The sequence below is a fragment of the Pelecanus crispus genome, chromosome W, assembly GCF_030463565.1.
Source record: "Pelecanus crispus isolate bPelCri1 chromosome W, bPelCri1.pri, whole genome shotgun sequence".
Lineage (NCBI taxonomy): Eukaryota > Metazoa > Chordata > Aves > Pelecaniformes > Pelecanidae > Pelecanus > Pelecanus crispus.
This window is the reverse complement of record NC_134675.1, coordinates 428,951-448,598: the sequence shown is the minus strand read 5'-3', so window position 1 is coordinate 448,598 and position 19,648 is coordinate 428,951. Positions and strand designations below refer to the sequence as shown.

At 34.8% G+C, this 19,648-nt stretch overlaps 1 protein-coding gene across 1 annotated transcript in view; it reads left to right on the top strand.

Annotated features, from left to right (window-relative positions):
* Window positions 1–19,648, top strand: part of LOC142596452 (F-BAR domain only protein 2-like) — an 89,913-nt gene that overhangs the window by 15,702 nt on the left and 54,563 nt on the right. Inside the window, exons 6-7 of the mRNA XM_075725547.1 lie at window positions 5,930–6,028; window positions 7,479–7,575. Of these exons, the coding sequence (XP_075581662.1) occupies window positions 5,930–6,028; window positions 7,479–7,575 (196 nt within the window). The remainder of the gene's footprint in view (window positions 1–5,929; window positions 6,029–7,478; window positions 7,576–19,648) is intronic.

Here is a 19,648-nt window from a genome sequence, read left to right as displayed (position 1 = left end):
AAAAGCCCCTACATCTATTCAAATTTCTGTTTTTTTTTTTTTTTAAAGATGTTTTAATCTGTATTTCAGAGGATATCAAGTTCTCTGTATGAACAAGCAGCAGCATGTGCGATTTGTTTTAAAGTTTCTTTTTCAAATCTGTTGATAGTAGACTTTTTTCTACTGCCCCAGATTTCAAAAAGCAAACCTCACTGTTTCTGCTTTTAGTAGTAATATTTAGTTGAGGACTGGTTGGCATATTTATTTGTATATGTTTCTTGGTTTAGTAAAGCTTTTAAAAGATAGGAATTTTCTTTTCAGTTGAAGATTCTTTGCTCTCTTCCTTAGTTTCAAAGATTAATTTTTAGGCAGAGATGGAATTATTAGGGAGATTCAGTCATACTTGTATTATTAACGTAGAAGTGGAAAAGTGTTAGGGTTTTCCTTAACTCCTTGGAAATTAAGATTTTACAGTATGGGGATTATGTAGGCTGACATGTAAAAAGCTGCCCTGTCCTAAACTATAAACTGCTTTCCTACTTTGAAAACATCATTAGAACTTGATCTAGTTCATCTCTGAATAGATACTCAGCACAGCTGTTACAGAAAGGGTACCAAATATCACATACCAGAACTCTTCTCTCTCACCCACCCCTCCAGTCCAGGCATTTGTGACAAAGAAGCGCTCAGGCATGCTACTGCAAAATTCTGCCTTTAATGTGACTGTTACATTAAGAGTCTTGACATACTTTTGTTGAAGAGTTCACAGTAGGCATCTTTTTGTGCAGTATCCTAACTAGCTTCTGGTTGGAGGAGCTATACTCCCTATGCTTTTCTTTTCAGTTTGAGTTAAATTTGGTTAAGTACATTATTTTTCTCTCGTTTTTAAAAATATATGTGACTCTTAAATGCTTTTTTTTTTTTGTTGTGTAGTGTAAGACAGTGATGATTGCAGTTAATCAGTGGTATAAAAAGGCTTTATTTAAAAAAAAAAAAAAAAAATCACCAAGAAAATTAATGGGTACCATGGTCTGGGTTATAAGGCCTGTTGTACTTCTCTCTGGTGTGTGAAGCTTTGTCTTCAATATATTTTTTTTAAATTAGTATTGTTGTCAAAACTAGCAGTTGTCCTCTTTCCATGCTGCTTCCTTTGTGAAGTATTTGTGCGAGGAACTACCTTGTAGAACTAATCCAACTAAAACTAATGTATTAAGGAAGGTTGGCTTTAACCCAGAAGAGACCTGGGGTCTGGTTTATTGAGAGATCATACAAGCATTTGTGTTGGCGCAAAGGAAGAGGCAATGCGGTACTAAGGGTAGAGACTTGCATCTTTAAGCTGACTTAGAGTGTGTGACACCTGGCCTGGACTTATTTGAATGTGTGTCCACCTTATACATTTATATCTGTTGCCTTAGCATTTTGTCTCTCTCACTGTAACGTAAAATATTTGTGTATCAGGTACCCCTAGGCAATTTGATTGAGATTGGCATTGTCATGTGTGATTCCAGTCACTTGAGAGTTTTGGGACTAGGCAACATTTTAAAACTTAAATGTATCTCAAAACAATTCTTAGAAACAAGTATAATATAATAGTAACAAAATAATCTTTCCCATTGAAATGTAACATTCCTCATGGAGAGGTTCTGCAAATAAGGTGGAAGCAATGAACACATACTGCTGTAACCCAAAATGGTAACTTTTCTGCAGTGTTCCTGTTAATGTAACTATTGTAGTTGCTCAGTAAGTGTTCCAGTAACTCCATCATTGTGCAATATGTATAACTTGTAGTGCAGCCTGACTTTTGCTGTAGACCCCACCTTTTGATACAAAGAAATCAAGTAATACCAGAAAAATACTGAACTGTTCCGTTGATTTGTTTCAACCCATATACAATCATGGCTCTTCTGGATCTGTCTAGAATAATTTAAGTTCCTGCCCTGTTTGTTATTTACCTTGTTCTGGAAGTTACTGAACCCTCACTGAAATAGATCCTGTGAATGCTTCTGATCCACTTCAGAGCAAGTTCAGTCAGGTTGCTTTAAATCTTTATTTAGTCTCACAAAAGCTCTCTGCTGTTTATTCCTTACCTTACAAGAAAGAAACTGTGTTTATAGCAGTTGACTTATTGTTCTCTGAAACAATAAGAAAAAATTTAACAAATATGACTTTAAACTGGCCTTGCTAAAATTGCACTGCAAACTTGTCTCCAATGAGCAAGAAAGCTGTGAGTAATGAAAAGGAGTTCTTGTTTAGAACTGACAGAAGATAAACATGAAGAGTATTTGAAATAGATTTTATTGTCAGTGAATTAGTGAAGGAAAACATAGGGGCTTTCAGCAAGCAAATTAGGTGGGTTTCTCATAATGTCTTAAAAAACTTCATTTGAACAATTTACTACAACAAAGGAATGAAAAAAGTAACAGTTTATTTTGTATCTAGAGACAGAATGTAAAGATGCTTTTTGTTCAGCTTTGTGTTATTAGGTACGCATTAGGTATTTAAACCAGGCTGAGATGTAGAGAGAGGAGAAAAAAAAAAAAATCTTTTTGCTATACCAGATGTTACAGCTGGGAAAATGTGACCATGCTTTTGGGCTATTTGTATTGCAAAACAAAACAAAACTGATACAAATTTACCTCTCACTACAAACCACACTTGTGTAAATAACCTTACTTCCTTAACTGCAATAACCCTTTTACTCAAAATTTAAATTTTCAATTAACGTGACAATGGACACCTGGAAACTCAAATACCTTCCACAGCTATCCATACTGGAAATGAAAATTGGAATTCTGCCAGTATAAGTCCTATCTGTGGAATTTGTTTTAAGTATAATGGTGTAGCTGCATCTACAATTTGGTTGCAGGGGGGTGTCATGGTTTAGCCCCAGCCAGCAGCTCAGCACCACGCAGCTGCTCGCTCACTCCCCCTGCCCCGATGGGATGGGGGAGAGAATCGGAGGAGTAAGAGTGAGAAACGCTCCTGGGGTGAGATAAGAACAGTTTAATCATTGAAATAAAGGAAAATACTAATGATAATAGTAACAATATAATAATGATAATAACAATATCCAAAGCAAGTGATGCCCAATGCAATTGCTCACCACCCGCCGACCGATACCCAGCCAGTTCCCGAGCAGCGATCGCTGCTCCCCGGCCAACCCCCCCCAGTTTCTATACTGCCCATGACGCCGTATGGTATGGAATAGCCCTTGGGGCAGTTTGGATCAGCTCTCCTGGCTGTGCCCCCTCCCAGTTTCTTGTGCCCCTGGCAGAGCATGGGAAGTTGAAAAGCCCTTGACTGGCATAAGCAGTACTGAGCAACAACTAAACCATCAGTGTGTTATCAACATTCTTCTCATCCTAAATCCAAACCACAGCACTGTGCCTGCTACTAGGAAGAAAATTAACTCTATCCCAGCCGAAACCAGGACAGGGGGCTACTTTAAAGATGATGCAGTAGGAAAAATAACACTCATGAATATGTGGAAGCCCAATTCTGAATCAGTCACACCCTAGGTTATTTTAATTTGGAATACATTTCATTTGAAATATACTAATTCTGTTCACACTGCTTATTTATTTTGTTTTCATTCTCAGCTGTTTCAGTGCAAAAACAGTTGGCTTAACTTAAATCTGTCTTAGGCTGTTCAGATAAAATTTTTCTAAGGACATGAACGCCTTGAACTGCTGTGGCTTTATTTTAGGTAATCATGTAGTAATGTCCTCACTTAACTGTCCTCTTTCCTTACTTATGCAACAGGATTGGTGGAGTTTAATTTTTACATATTTTTCCTTTTTTGTATTTACTATCTTACCTGCAGTTATCAAAGTGACGCGGCTTGTGATACGTGATTTTGAGAGGTTGAATTTAGAAACATGATCTTTCTAATTTTAAATTGCAATTTATATTTTTTTTTCTGCAATAAACGTGGACTTTTTTGTGATTAAAGACATAGGAAAATATAATTCACTTTGTTTAGATATTGGATTTAGCAGAAATTCTTCATGTTGAAAGATTTTTCTGAGTAAAACTATAGTTGTATTATACAATTGCTACGCACTTGTTAAGAAAGCATGTCTCATTTGCTGGTTATTCCACCTTGTTAGAAGCTTTTTTTATAATTGCATAGCACAGTTATTGGAACAGATCAAATAGCTGAAAGTGCTAAGTTATTCTTTGAAAGTCCTTCTGTCTTAACTAGAACTGAGTGCAGTTGAGTGGATAACTGCTGTTGAGCAGTCTGCATATAAATAAAGTTTAGGAATGACTAATAATTTTTCACATTTTAAAACTTATAGGAAAATGTACATGTTTATAAAAAGGAATAATGCTTACTTAAACTATGTATGCTGAGTTGGATAGATAAAGATCCTGTTGATTTTTCATTTTTATTGTAGCTTAAAATGCTAAGAATTGACTTGCATTTGTTGGTTCATTAACATTACAGATTCATTTCAGTACATCTCTTCAAAATCAGACCCCTTTGTGTTATGTACTGTACAAGGCCAAGATGGCTTCTACTTCAAAGACTTTAAATCTTAAGTATAAAACAATAAACAAGAAATAAGGAAACAATTGAGAGGAGGAGGTTGCTGTCCACTGACAAAAAAAAAAAAAAAAGTCTGAATGGCCAGCTGTTTTGATATGCATTATAGAGAACACTTCAAAGGAGAATGTTTTGCAGATTTTTATGGGGAGCTCAAACCAAACACAAAGGAAGTGGCATTGGCATAATCTCAAAAGTTGACTTTGAGTTTAGGTAAAAATTAGGTAGTGGAAACAGGCTGGAAAATCACATTGTGTACAGGTGTTGACACCCTGATAGTGATTGAGAGCAGATATTATAGAGATGTACCATAGATAGCTTTGAAAGCAAAATAATACAGTTTATGTAATCAGGCAGTCAGTGAAAGAAGTAATGTCATAGAATAGACTACAGAGGATGACTACATCCTCTGTAATTAAGAGGAAGGCTGCTTGAGGAAAAAAAAAAAATTAATCTGCTTGATTGATGGCTAGAGAGGCATATAAGTATGGCAAAAGAAAGATTGAGAGTTTAGAAGTTAAGAGATATTTGACTTGTCTGTATGGAGTTGTACTTGTTTGTGAATCAGAGTACCAGGAGGTGTGAAATGTGGAGAGATGGTCTTCAGAGAACCCTGCAAAAATTGGAGAGAGGATTAAGTGGTGCTCCAAAGTTTGGACAGTTACAGAAGTAGGAAGAGAACTAGGACAGAGCAGGAGTAAACACAGATTTCGGGATGAGTATGGTTGACTGTTGGGGAGGATGAGGACATTTTTAGTTCTGATCTTTGGCTAGGAAGGGGTCATTAGAGATCTTGGAAATGGTTTTAAAATGGGTGTCAGGTGGAAGCCTGGGTAAGATGGAACAGGAGGACAAATTCCAGACAAACTACAAAGCTTTTATACAGTGAGTTTAAAGACCAAACAAATTAATCGCATTTAAAGAAGCAAAGAATATAGATTTAACTAGAGAAAGAGAAAGCATGTGTATATTGTGAGCAGGAAGACAGGGTGATAAGGAGGAGGTGCAAAACAGATCCAGAAATAGGATTTCTGGGGTTAGATGAAAAACCAAAACTCTTCAGTTATTGAAAAAAAATTTTTTTTTTTTAAACACCCTCCAACCCTATTTTCTTTTGGTAGAAATAGGTCAGACTTTTAAAAAAAATCAAGATAGATAACGGTTTAAAGAGTAAGTAAAAAAAAAATTGGATAATGGTTCTAAAAGGATATTATAAAGTACATTATTTCATAACTCTGTGAATTTTGCACCTTCCTTTCTTAAACACTGTAATTACCATGATCAAGATCTGGAAAAAAAAAATTGTTTTTTTTCTGTTTAGTATATTCAATTATTAAAATTTAAGGTTTAGTATTTCAAGAATTATTTTCATTATGAATAATTGCTTGTATTGGTTTACAGAAATTTCAAGACATTGAAGAAACACACCTTCTTCATATGAAAGAGATTATAGAATCATTGTCAAATACCATAAAAGAAATTCATTTACAAATAGGAGAGGTAATTTTTATATTATCGTTTGTTTGGATCATGCTACATATTTTTCTTAACTACGAAATGAAACTTTTCTTATTGTGTTTGTGGTAATTACAAGATCACATCTTTCAAATGATGGTAACTTTTTAAACCAGTATGAGTAAAAGGAGATAAACAGAAATGATCCACAGAATTCAAAAGACTTTCAAGCAGATGTGGTTCTTTTTACCACAGATATCAAACATTATGCGAGTACCGAACTTGTTTGAGATGTTTGAAGGAGATTTGAACATCTACTAAATTGCCATTTTGGTCTTTTATTATGTTTCTATATGTGTATTCTCTTTTGTTATTCAAGCCTCTCTGAAATTTTTTTATTAAATGGATCATCCTCTAATTTTGTTCATTGTATTGGAAATCTTTTTAATATCTAAATCCAACATAAGCTGATTTTTTTTTTTACTGCTTCCTGTCATATTTATAAGTTCAGTATAACAAATTTTACAGAATAAGGCTGAATAATTGTTAAATTTTGTGTTAACAGAAAGCAAAATATTTTGACAATTTGGAGAAATGTTAGTGTATATCAATGTTCTGTTCTCTAGATATTAATTAGCACCCATTTCATACATTTCAGGATACTTGTGCTTTTCTTTAACTAAAACTTGAAATTTTATCAGTCTGAAAAGCTTCCAAATTTTTTATACGCTTGGGTTTTTATGAGCAAAAGACCTTCAGTAAGTGTTAAAAGCAGCTTTTATAGTATCTTTTCTTTAGATGCAAGTTGGTTTAATTAATAATCTTTATAAGTAGTCCTTATTTTTTTGATGTTCTGAAATGTAGTTTTATTTGTATACACTTAATTTGAGTCACTGTTTTCCTCAGTTTTGAGGTTTTCTGCTAATGAATGGTGGTCACAAGGGTCATGCTACTTATTTCTAAAGCTTATACATGCTGCCTTGTTGGAAAAACTTATTAACAACATGTGGTTGTTCCTTTGTCAGACAAAAAACATTACAACAGTAATGCTTTTACTCAAGCAGGTGGGAAATGAGATAATACAGTGGTAACGGTTCACACCCTTAACTGGTGCTGGCTTAAGAGATCGCTTGTCTTCCTGACGTTATAGTGGGACATGTTGCTGACAAATTCAGAAAATATGGATTGCAAAAGTGGTTTAGATGGAAGAAATGGAAGTAAATCCTAGGCCCATCATCAAGGTGTATTCTTTCATTCCTCATTTGTATCTGTATCGTACACACACACTTGCTAATACTAAACCAAGGAAATCCCTTCTTTGCTAAAATGCCTGTTGATTTTTGGAAGCCCTGTAATATATTTTAGAGGCAAGTATTTTGAACCTTAACTCTAGAGAAAAACACTTTTTAAAGTTAATTACATTCTTTCAATTACTGGTTTTAAAATTCCTTTTGTGTGGTGTGTTTTGGTTTGTGGTTTGTTTTTTTTTTTTAAGGTGCACGAAGAGTTTATTAATAACATGACAAATACTACAGTTGAGAGTTTAATACAGAAATTTGCTGAGTCAAGAGGAACTGGCAAGGAAAGACCTGGTAAGAGATTAAAAATAAGAGAGTAGGAAATGTTAATGTAAAAGCTGGAGATTTCCACTCCTAATAAAAGGTCAAACCCTATTTGTTAATGTGTTATAGTGGTTACAATTTCAAATTCTCAGAATTCATTGCCTTCGATATTAAATGATTCATGGAAATTTAACACCACAATTTATTATGTAAGTGTAGTATTTTTGTTCATAAAGCATAGCATTTTATAGCTCTGAGTCCTTCTATGTAGACCTTCAAGGAAGCTCTTAAACTATACTGCTGCTTGGTATACAAATTCAGTGAAATTTGTCAAAAAAATGAAGTTTCTTGCACAAACTTATCTTTGCTATGTACTTCTGCATAAATTATATTTCCAAACTTTATTTAATATAAGTTTATGGATATGTTCAAAACAAATGTCTAAAAGCTGCTTATAGAACTGTTGGAATGGTTGCATCAGTTAATTTGGTTAGCTTACAAAATTATGCATTTTAATAGATTATATGTAGATTGTTTAATAAGCAGCAAATTGAATAGTACTTTCAGAAAAAGTACTGCTTGTTGGGTGTGGTGTATAAGACTTTCCTTGGACTGGCATAAAAAGTCCCACAGTACTGTGTATCTAACATTATAGGAAAAATATAGAGTTCACTTTAATATTTGGGCATGAGTACATGGTCGCTAGGTGTGTGAGTACAGGAATTCAGTAGTTCCATTTTTCTTTGAGCATTGGGAGTCCTGGCTAGCATCTCTGCCTTCTAGTACAGAAGCACAAAGTTTTTTTCAGAGCAAGCATGTACATAGCAGAGTAGATCTTGAGAATTTATATTAAATTGTTAAATATGGTTACTAGGTGTCTTACAATGCCCCTGTGAGGTGTTTTTAATATAACATTGTTTCATATTCTCTCTGTGATCCGCTAATGCTGATTAACCTGAGTGGGCTGAGGCAAGATTGTATATGGAACAATTTTCAAATGTTTCCTGTATATTTTACAATTTTTCAATTAAGAGTAAGAAAGAAAAAGTATGAACTTCAGGGGTTCAGGTTCAGTTGATCTGAAGTCAGGGTAAAGATGTGAAAATTCAGTGTTCAGACTTCTTTTATTAGCTATTGCTGAGATGTCATGGCTAGGGATCTCCATCTTGCATTTAGGATCCCGACTCCCTGGGTTACAAAGACCCTTACTAATGTATCCTAGAGTACTGTGCGCTTCAGGCCATCCACATTATTAGTGTGGTTTTTTGCTAAACATAGTAATCATAAGAAAAATAACACTTTTTAATTTAGTGGGAGAAGTTATACACACTGTGTACTTATTTGCTGCTTTACAGAGTTCTTCAAATCCCATTTGTATTCTCTGGGGTCAAATAAAAGCTTTTGCCATAGTAAATTTCATTTCTTCAATCCTACAATTATTTTAACCACAAAATATTTTAAGGAAAGATTACGTTTTTTAGTGTGGAAATGTATGCGCCTTGAATTTTCTTTTACAGAGTGAAATTATTGTATTAATATCAACTTTGTAAAGTAGTCATGGTGCAGAGGAAAGCATAGACAAATTCAGCAGCAAAAGAATACAAATTCACAAGAAGTTGTGAAGTGTCAAAGATAGGAGACTAGAAACACAGACTGCTAGTGATGTTAATTATGGTTACTGCTTCTATTATATTCATTTTATTAACTTAAAATCATATAGCTTTGACAATTACAAAGATTTGGAAGGCAAAGTGTGGTATCCATCTTCTAAGAATGAAATGGAAACATCCAGTGTGGGAGGGGAAAAATACTTTTCTGCAATTGAGAACTGTTCTTAATAGAAATGTATTTTAACTCATGGAGCAAATGTTAGAAGCCTTTCTAATTAGGGTGGAGAAGGAAATGGCTTCTTGGATAAACCTAAATATTCAACATATAAAAATTATACTGACTTGGTGTACAAGACAAATGTAGAATGAATGTCTTACGGCTGTCACTGTTGCTTAAGATTCCAGTCCTAAATCTGTTGAAGGAAATGCTTTAAAAATTCCCAAGACTATGTAGGCCTTCTCCCTCCTGTATCATTTGTGGGCTAATATACTGAATTAGTTGGTGGGCTGTGTTCTGAAATACTGAATTTTGAGGACAAAATAAACTAAAAGGATAATGCATAACAAAGTATTTTAGATATTTCAGTATATTCTAGCTACAGTTATAGTACTTCATAGCAGAGTTTACTTACTTTTATTTATATCTCTAACAGTAAGAATGAATCTGAAAGGAAGTACTGAGGAAGGCTGGTTTATTGCATAGATTATAAACAAATTACAATAAAGGTTTCTAGATATAGGCAATTACTTAAGCTCTCATCTGCATATCTGCAATTTCTCTTTGTACAGTGATGTCCTTCATACCAGATTATATGGGCTCCCTCTGGTGGCTAATTTCTGTCACTTGAAGTCTTAATATACAGGGGCTTCTCGAGTTTAATACATGCTGTTTTTCTAGTACAAATAACATTTCTTTCAAGCAGCAATGCTTTGAGTTTTCTAACTTCATTTATCAACTTCCTTACAATGGCTTTTTTTAACTACTACCTAAATAACTTATCTGGTCATCTTTATCACCTAATTCTTACTGAATTTACTTTTTAAAAATATTTAGTATTAATACAATATTTGAAGAAGTTTTATTCATTTTTTTTTCTTACTTCCATTCAGCATAAAAAAATAGCCACATACATTCAGTTGCAAATCTTTTAATTTTAACTGGGGGGGTGGGGAATCACTTAAATGTAAAACATTGAAAAACAGAAAGAGAAGTGGCAGGACCTACAATAACCAGTCAGGCTTCAGGTCAGAATTTAATTTGTTCTCTGAACTGTTTTCTAAAGCTTATATGTTCCTGCTATTAGGTCTAGGTTTTGGGTTTTTTTTTATTTGTTGGAGGCATACTTTTATTTTAAAATAGAAAACGTTCTTTGGACAGAATAAATGTTAACTAAATGGCCTTTTCAAACATGAAATTTTCACAGGAAGCGTACTTAGCAAAAATGGAAGGAAGAAGTGTATTTATTTTTTTCTTTTAGAAGACAAAGCTTACAAAAAATGAAACTTTCTGAAATCTGGAAAGATTTGGAAAGCTGTTTATGAACATCTGTACTGTAGTTTATTCTTAGTAGATTGCAATGTTAGAGAAGAGCAATGGCTTGATTCTTGTAACAAGCTTTTTGAGGAAAAATGGGGTTTTAAACTAGGGAAAGCAAACACAGAAAGCTAAAGTTGGACATAAAAACAAACTCAAAACCTTTTATCTTGTCTCGTATTCTACTTTAATAAAATTGAAATAAATCCTAAACTGTACATATAGTATTTTTACATTGGCCACTAATTTGTGCTGCACAGGGTCCTGCTTCTAATTAACTCATAATTTCCTTGACCATAATACTGTATTGTGGTAGTACTTTATACCAGGGCAAACTACCATTGGACAACTTCTGCAGTGAATTGACTGTCTGGGTCAACTAGGTCTGTAATGTCATACTCTTTCTTGAACAAGAATATTTACTTCAGCATTTGAAAATGAATTCTTACTTGACTTGTTTGACTTTGTATGTCCATGATGGTTTCCAGGAAGTGCAGGATCTTGTCTGCTTTGTCTTCAGTATCTTTTTATTGTCGTCTTAGTTGTCATAGTTGTCATAGATCACCTGGGTGGCCTTCTGCATCAGTAATTCCATTTTAAATTATGGATATCGATTTGTCTGCATTTTAGCAATAGAAGGTACAGTGGGGTACCCCTTGACCTGTTGCCTGAATAGTATGGGGGTAGGAAAAGAGGAAAATGTCAAAGCAGTAGCTAATTGAGCTAGCTACACAGACATTTTCCATCTTGTTTACCTATCGGTCTAACTTCATATGCGTGAAATTGTTAAATATTACCAAAAAGCCTAAAATGGAAAATTCTTGAATCTTTCTTACAGGTATATGTGTTTAACACATACACTTTTCTATCTGGTGCTTGGCTTAAATGTTTCTTAGAGTTGCATTCTTTGTACCTAAGCCCAAGTTTAACCATAACAATAAAATTTCAAATTCCTAACTTTTATTAATAGTGTCTGTAATGTAAATTTTTTGTGTGTAATGTTGAAATGGATTTGAAGAGTTTTCTCTATTGGTTGCCCTTTTTGGGGGAAGGGGGGTTTCTATAAAAACGGTATAAGAAATGCTGCTACTAGCATTAAACTTCTTCCGAAGCCTTGGGAATTTAGTTTCACAGAGTGCCTCTCTGTTTTACTGTCCTAGCTGATACAATCTAGAGGATGGTATAGTTCTATATCATTTTTGATAGCATGGTTCAGACAGGAGTGGAAAATCAGGGTCTTGTCACATATGTTTGTCCTTTTTGCAAACAATGGCTTGGATACTGGCACATTTACCTGATGTTGCTTAGATGTTTTTAATGTCAAATGCTAGGATTAAAAAATTAATATTATGCATATTTTGTGTCTTTAAATGGTGAGACATATTTCAAGGTCTAACCTGTACTGCATTGGATTCCAAGTAGCTCTTCGGGCATAAATGGGGGGAAGGGAGATTTTGTGGTAATCCTTAATAATGTTTCTCTCATTGTTATTTCTGTGGGTTCAACTCTCCCCCACCCCCACCCCCAAGAAGCATCTCATGTACTCCTCATGAGCTGCAGAAAAAGCACACCAGGAAGAATTTCACATTGACTCTTTTTGGTTATTGGTGATGCATGTATGGAAACTGTCATATGTTAATCAGTACTTCCCATTTTACAGGTGGGGTGGAGACGTGGTTCAGCATGTATTATTTTCACCCTTTCCCCACAAGCTGAATCTTCTGTACAGTAGGAAAGCACTTTCAAAACACTACAAAGCAAGAAAATGTATAATTCCCATGGAGAGGACTTTTGCCTATCTGAAAAAAGATTTTTCTGTCTGAAAAAAAATTTGGATACTATAAAATGTATTATCCTCTTTTTTTCTCTTCAGGAAACAGGTCCTATTAAAGGTCTTAACCTCCAAAGATTTCATGGGTTTAAATTCAGGACTTCAGTAAGAAACCATACCCCTCTTCGGTTACAGGGACAATATGTGACTGTTACAAAGATGTGATTCTTTGAAGCAGTCTTTAAAGACTATAAGGGCTATAATTAATGTATTTACAATGTCTAGTGTTCCAAAATCTTAGCTGACTCTTCTTTAAGAAGAAAACTGCTTGAATGTCTCTGTTCATTTCTTTCATCACTGCATACTTGCATGTTCTGCCTTCAGCAGGTGAATCATACACCATGCAGTCAGGCAGAGTTGTTTGTTGCAGATACTTGTATTTATAGACTAGGCTTATGCAGTCTTGCTGTTTCTTACTATTTTTTTTTTGCACCCACCCATATAGTTTTCATAAAAGTTTGCTACTTTCGACCCAATTTGATGGAAAAGTAGAGGTTGCAAAAATTTTATAAAAGTGAGGAGATAGGTAGAGAAGGAGGACCCAAATTAGTCGTGCCATTTAAGGGAAAGGCAGTTGTAATCATATGAGTTACTCATTTGGAGAGTCAGCAGGCAGCTGAGTATGTGTTTGTATGTATCTGTGTATGTTGGCCAACCACCTAGCCTGTGGACAGTTCAAAACCAGCTACATCTCATGTCCTGTTGTTTATCCAGCCAGAAAGGAAGTATGGGATGAAGACTTTCCTTGGAAGTGCTACACATGTTGCTACTGATAACTGTAGTTATGTATGCTGTCACTATTACCTCTATCTTTTCTTTTTCAAAAGGAGTACTGTCACCATGCTATAGTTTTCTTTTTTTCAACATGAATTTAAAAAAACAGGAGGATTTGGTCAAGTCTTAAACATCTCTAGAGGCTATATATCAGCTAGGCTGATATATAAGCCTGAGTATGTAACAAAAAGTAGTCAGAAATTCAGTGATTATTGTAATGGAACCGTGTATTTGTAGAAATAGATTTAAGAATACAATTTTACCAGTATTACTTCAATATTTTCCCCTCAGATTGGCCTGTTATCAGGCCAGTTGTTGTGTGGGGTGGTTTGGTTTTTTGGGGTTTTTTTTTTTTTTTTTTTTGTCCCTTATCTTTTTGGTGAAGTAGTGCTGATTGAATCCACGAACTAACATTTGCTTGAGGCAGTCTGGTACTAGCATGATAAATATACCATAAATATGTTATTTACCTCAAAGATGATAACAGCCATTCATCTTTATTCTGCATTCCTACAAATAAGCTATGCTTGAATTTGGTTTTGTTTCTTCTTTTTTAATTCTAGAATAAAAGAAGTCCTTTTCCAGGGAAAAATTAAATTCTCCTTATCTTTTTAGAAAAACACTTATTTTTTTTGAACAGGCAATAAAAATGGGAAGTTGGTGTTAGAAGCAATAATGTTGAGAAAATATATTTTGGTTTCCTGGTTTCTAAATTCGAAAGCTTGAAAATTTTTGATAAACATAGAATCATAGAATCGTTTAGGTTGGAAAAGCCCTTTAAGATCATCCAGCCCAACCATTAACCTACACTACCAAGCCCACACTAAACCAATCAAGGGTAGACTAGACTGAACCATGTCCCAAAGTGCCACCTCTGCCCATTTTTTGAACACTTCCAGGGATGGGGACTCCACCACCTCTCTGGGCAGCCTGTTCCAATGCTTGACCACCCTTTCCATGAAGAAATTTCTCCTAAATTTCCTAAATGAAATGGGATCAGATGATAGCAAGAAAAAGACTGCTTATATATTTGTGTACTTACAAAATTGACCTTTGTGATGCAGCTTAACATCTAAATGCTAAAAGCAGTCATTTGTTTTGACAGCAGAATTAATTGAGGCTAAAACAGTCAAAATTCCACTTGTATCAAGCTGTTCATTAGGAATTGCTGTCTGGCCTTTGTGATATCAGAAAAATTACCTGTTCTGCTATGATTAAATAGCAGAATGATGGTTGGTCCACTGAATTTGAGAGAAAGGTTGAATAAACTTTCTACTGCGGAAACAATTCAGAAGTGACATGGCTGCAAGGGGGGGTTCAGAATGTGCATTGATATCCAGCTGAGTTGTCAACTGGCACTGAGCCAGGCACACAAAACTTTGCCATTTGAAGTAGCATGTGAAGCATACGCAGTTTTAAAAAAAATTGTCCTTTCATGCATGATTTATATTCAGAGATAAACTTGTGGTTTTATCAAAAACAAGAATATGGTTTGTTGTTATATTTGTAACTACAAGTACAGATTTATGGAGTTTTTTTAAAAGCTTTTGCTTGAAACAGATATGTTAATGTTTATATGTGTGCATGCATGTGTGTAAATTGATTCCTTGGGATGGGGGGAAGGGCAGGATTTTTTTTTTGAGTGCCTGAGTGTTTCCAGTTATTGAAAATTAAATGTAGCTAATAAAAATATATGCTTGGGTGGGATAACATTTCTCTGTCATGCATAGCCTCTTAAACTATAAAGGAGACAGTTTCCAAAAGAAGATACAAATGTAAAACAGTTTTTAGTTGATTTGTTGACTTTTTGATTTGTTTACCTTTTTAGCTGGGCAGGATTTTTCCAGTTCATTGATATACTTAACTGGGGGCTCTTTTTCAGGGTATGACATAATATTATGTTTTTCTTCCTAGTAATAGTAGTTGGCTTTTGTATTTACCTTGTTTGTTTAAGAATCCAAACAATAAAACTTTTTTCCCCCTCTATTGAGGAAAGTGCAAATTATTTTATTCTTTTGACCTTAGCAAAACCTTTACTTCCCAATGACTCCCTCACAGTATACTAGAGATAGGTTTTGTAACTGTTTTCAAGGTAGTTGCCAAAGAACTTTACTGTCTTCAAGACAATTAGTGTCACTTTGTAGATAAATTAAATAGCAGGTGTAAGGTTTTTATTTATAAACCCTCTTTTGTAGTTGCTTTGTATATACTCTGAAAATAATGTTCCCATAGATGTGGGCTAAATATGTAGTAGGTACTGTATTATAATTGAGTGCAATTGTATCAGTGTAATTACATTTTCTTCATTCATCTTTGAATAAGATCAGTATCTCCTTATTGCTAGCTGTCCACTTTGCCTTTTAGTGTTATGAAAGTCCACATACTCACATGCCTCTTGTAACAAGAAAAAGCAGTACATATATTTTCTCACAGTCTGAGATGCATCCTGAGCTGCAGACTCACTTGCTTATTTTATGCCATTGTCACTTATTGTATGTTGTTGGATTAATTAAAATTAAAATTGTCCATTTATTCAAATTACCTTCCCCCTCTTCTGTTCTGGCAAACCAAAGCTTCCTCATTTTCAAAAGCCTAACAACTGCCCCACTTCTGATTGATTTGCTTCAGTCTCTTGTCAAATAGCAGCTGTCTGCTTCCATGTGTCTATAAAACCATCATCCATTTGCATTTTCTTCATGTCCGTATCTGTCCCAACTGGTAGAATGCTGTCAGCTGCAGCAGCTTGCCTTGGAAAATGTTTTAGGATGAAGCTTGGTGGGAATGTTTATATACAATTAGAGGAGCTCACTGATTTTTGAGGCCTGCTTCCTTCTCATTAGCATCCTGATAGCTAGGTATGTATCCTTAAGTGACTGAAATCCCACTAGATATGAATATCTCTTTCTGTTATAAAGGCCAACCTTCATTTACACACTACATTGTTTTTTTTCTATCCTGCATATGTACAGTATCAAATACTTCTTTCAAGTCTATGTACAGATATTTAAGCCATACAGTTACCATTCTGTAGCTCAATGTAACAACAGGCAGACCAGACTGTAAAAAAGTTATCTTGAGCCTGAAACTATCCATGCTTAACACAACAGAATATTAATTCAGAGACTTTTGCAAGGGTTGGACTAGATCTCGGCTATTCCTTTTTACTTACCCCAATAGGTGTCTTAAAATGTATTTTTGATTTTCACAGTCCTGCTTTAGTTCCAATATTTGCTTTTATTTTGCGTTCATATGAAAGCTTGAGAAAAGGCTTTCTTCTCAACTCACATTGTTTTCTTGTCATTTATGAGAAAAAGAAAAAAGGAAATCTCAATGCTTTGACTGTAGTACTGCAGATTATTAGTAGTATTAGTATTTATTGCAGTGTGGCAACATCTAGATGGTCCTTTTTTGGTGCTTTGGGCTATGATGTGGCAGGGACTCTAGAGACTTCTTCAGGGAATGACTTCAGTCCCCATCATCAGCAATACCTCTTAAATGTGAAACAACTGCTTTTCTTTCTTTGGACGTTGCAACAGACAGTGAATCTGTGTACTTGCTTCAGAAATTTTGGTGATTAGACTATGCAGCATGAGGTTCTGTAAACAAAAGTATCAGTGCAGTTTTTAATCTTCCAGATTTTGAGCTGAAATTCTTGTTGGAGTTAACCTTTTGTCTATACTTCGATCATTGAGCATGTCTGTTAAGAAAACTTTTCTGCCTCATAGTGAAGAGGTGGTGCATCTACATTAAAATCTCTGTGTAGCTGTTATGAAAGTTATTGTGATACCAGCACATGAGTTTGCATGCTTTGACTTGCATCTATTTATTACATTTGTTTGGCAATTTCCATTAATGCCAACCCACTGGGAGTTTTTGACTGTATTGTCTAATGGTTAAGGAAGCAGAAAGATAGATTATATTGGTGGTTCAGAGAAAAAAGCTTTTTGAGGTTTGGGGTTTTTGTTTTGTTTTGTTTGGGTTTTTGTGGGGTTGTGTGTTTTTTTGGTTTTTTTGGTTTTTTTAATGTTAGTGCAGATGTTTTTGTTTACAGATGCACAAGTACAGTGGGCAGTGCAGGGGAACTTCTTGAGAAAGCATCCAAATTCCTTATTGATGGTATGCTTCCATAGCAATATGTGTGCCTAAGGCCTTTTGGCTGGCTAGGAGACTGCAGCTGATTCTAGTGGGAGACAATGTGATCACAGGACACACTTCTGGCTGGGCTACAGTATTATTACCTCTTTGGGCACAAAGCCATCTGCCCATGGGAGACTCCAGCTATTATGTGGGCTACCAGAAGCTCATCACAGCTATCCTGTTTTCTAAATTGGTTCACCATAGAGTGCCATAGAAAATGTATATTTCTGAAATGGGTTTTTTGGTTTAAAAATACTACTCCCCAGACAAAATGTGGTACTCTTTACAGCAGGCATATAGGAAACAGAACTGTTGGGAGATCTGAAGTTACAGAACAAAACTCTCAGGAAAATTAACTACTACTACAAATTTCACTCTGTTCTGCTCAAAAGGACAAAATTATGAATTTGCCTTTGTTTGCCTTTGCTACAAGCAAATAGTGCAACATGTGTTTTATTGGTGGGGGTGGGTTAAATACAAATTTTAGGAAAAACAAGCAAATATCTTTGGGGATTGGAGGAAAATGCTAAACTTAATTTATTTTAATGTTCATGGATTCATTAGCAACAACCACTAGTGTCTTAAACTTCTGGGATTCCAAAGGATGAAAGGCTCTTAATTTGAATTAAGTAGGAACAGTAAGTTAGGATCAAAGATGCTTTACAATTTTAACTGAATCACACAATTTGTTGTAAGGGAATGCTGTTTTCATGGTGGTTGTTTATCTTTCTTGCAGTAAAGCAGCTAGTAGATGCAGGGGAAGGAGAAAGAGTGTGTGGGGAGAAGGGACTTGTATATCAACTCTGCCTGTTTTGGTGAAGCATAAAATAAGCTAATATGTATCATTAAGAAGAAAGTGTATTTAAAATTTCCAAGTTAACTTCATAGAGAAAAGTGGGACCTGCTTACTGAATTTTTTTGCGCAACTTCTGTCTCATTACTATCTCTGCCAATTCATCGAATCGTTTAGGTCGGAAAAGACCTTTAAGATCATCCAGTCCAACCATTAACCTACACTACCAAGTCCACCACTAAACCAATTAAGGGGAGAGAAGTAATTTCATGTTTCCTGGCTTGGTGGCTGGAGTAACTGAGAGTTTTTCAGATTGCGTTTTATAGTCTTCCCTATGAGAAAAGAATACGTTGTTGCAAGAGTGAGGTGAATTTTTTGGGGGTAAGCTGGCTTCTGGTAAATCAAATTGAAAATACTAATCTGATCATCATATCTGTGTGTGTTTCAGTACTAAGCATGAGTGTCTCTTATCAAGCTCAAAGACAAGTCTAATGGACAAAATACAGAAACTTGGTGGTGTTAAAGAAAATCTTTGCTTTCTGCTTGTGTTAGAAGTGAAGGTTAAAGATACTGATTTGAAATAAGGATAAGTTTTACTTGAGCCTTGAATATATATTTTAATCATTAGTGTAAACGTCTTAAAAGTCTGGGGATCAGTCTTAGTAGCTGGGAAGGGTAAAGAAAAAGATGGTATTCTGAAAAAGCTTGAATATTGGTTTTCTCTTAAAAAAAATGTTTAAGTCTTTGTTGTTTACAGTTTTTTCCTTCTGTTTTTATTTTGGGGATGAGTGTGTGTAGTTGGTTTGGATTTTGTTTTTTTTCCTGGCCAAATGGGAATATGTGTAGAAGCAAGAAACAGAAGTAGTTGAATCCTTAGCAAACTGATGAAAAACGTATTGTCTGAAGTGTAGTGCTGAAGAAATAATCAATTTGTTCTTCAGCTTCTATTTTTTTATGGTATTTTTCTTAATTTTTTGCTCAATATATTTTGAACAATAGAGTTTAATATCTAAAATAAAATGTTGATTAAATCAGTGTGAGGATGTAGACATCTACAGTTCCCTGAATCAGTTTTTCTGGGTTGTTTTTTGGTTGTTGCTTTTTGTTTTGCAAGGCACCCAGATTTGCTGACTTGCGGAGCACGCTGACTTTGTTTTACTCTGAATTTAATGGAGAGCAAAGGAGAGGGGATTGGAAGAGCAGCTTAAAATGTCCATGTATTTACAATATGTAGTAGAATGGGAGCACTGTGAGGAATTTGTATTTTGTCTTGTCGTATTAAATAATTAGACTTGCATTTGAAGTTATTTAATAATTGAAACTTAAGGGGCATTTAAGACTGCCATTTGAGAATGACCTTTTCATATTCTGCTCTCAAGAGCTTCATTTGGAGGCCAAACAATTACATTATGATAAATGGGATA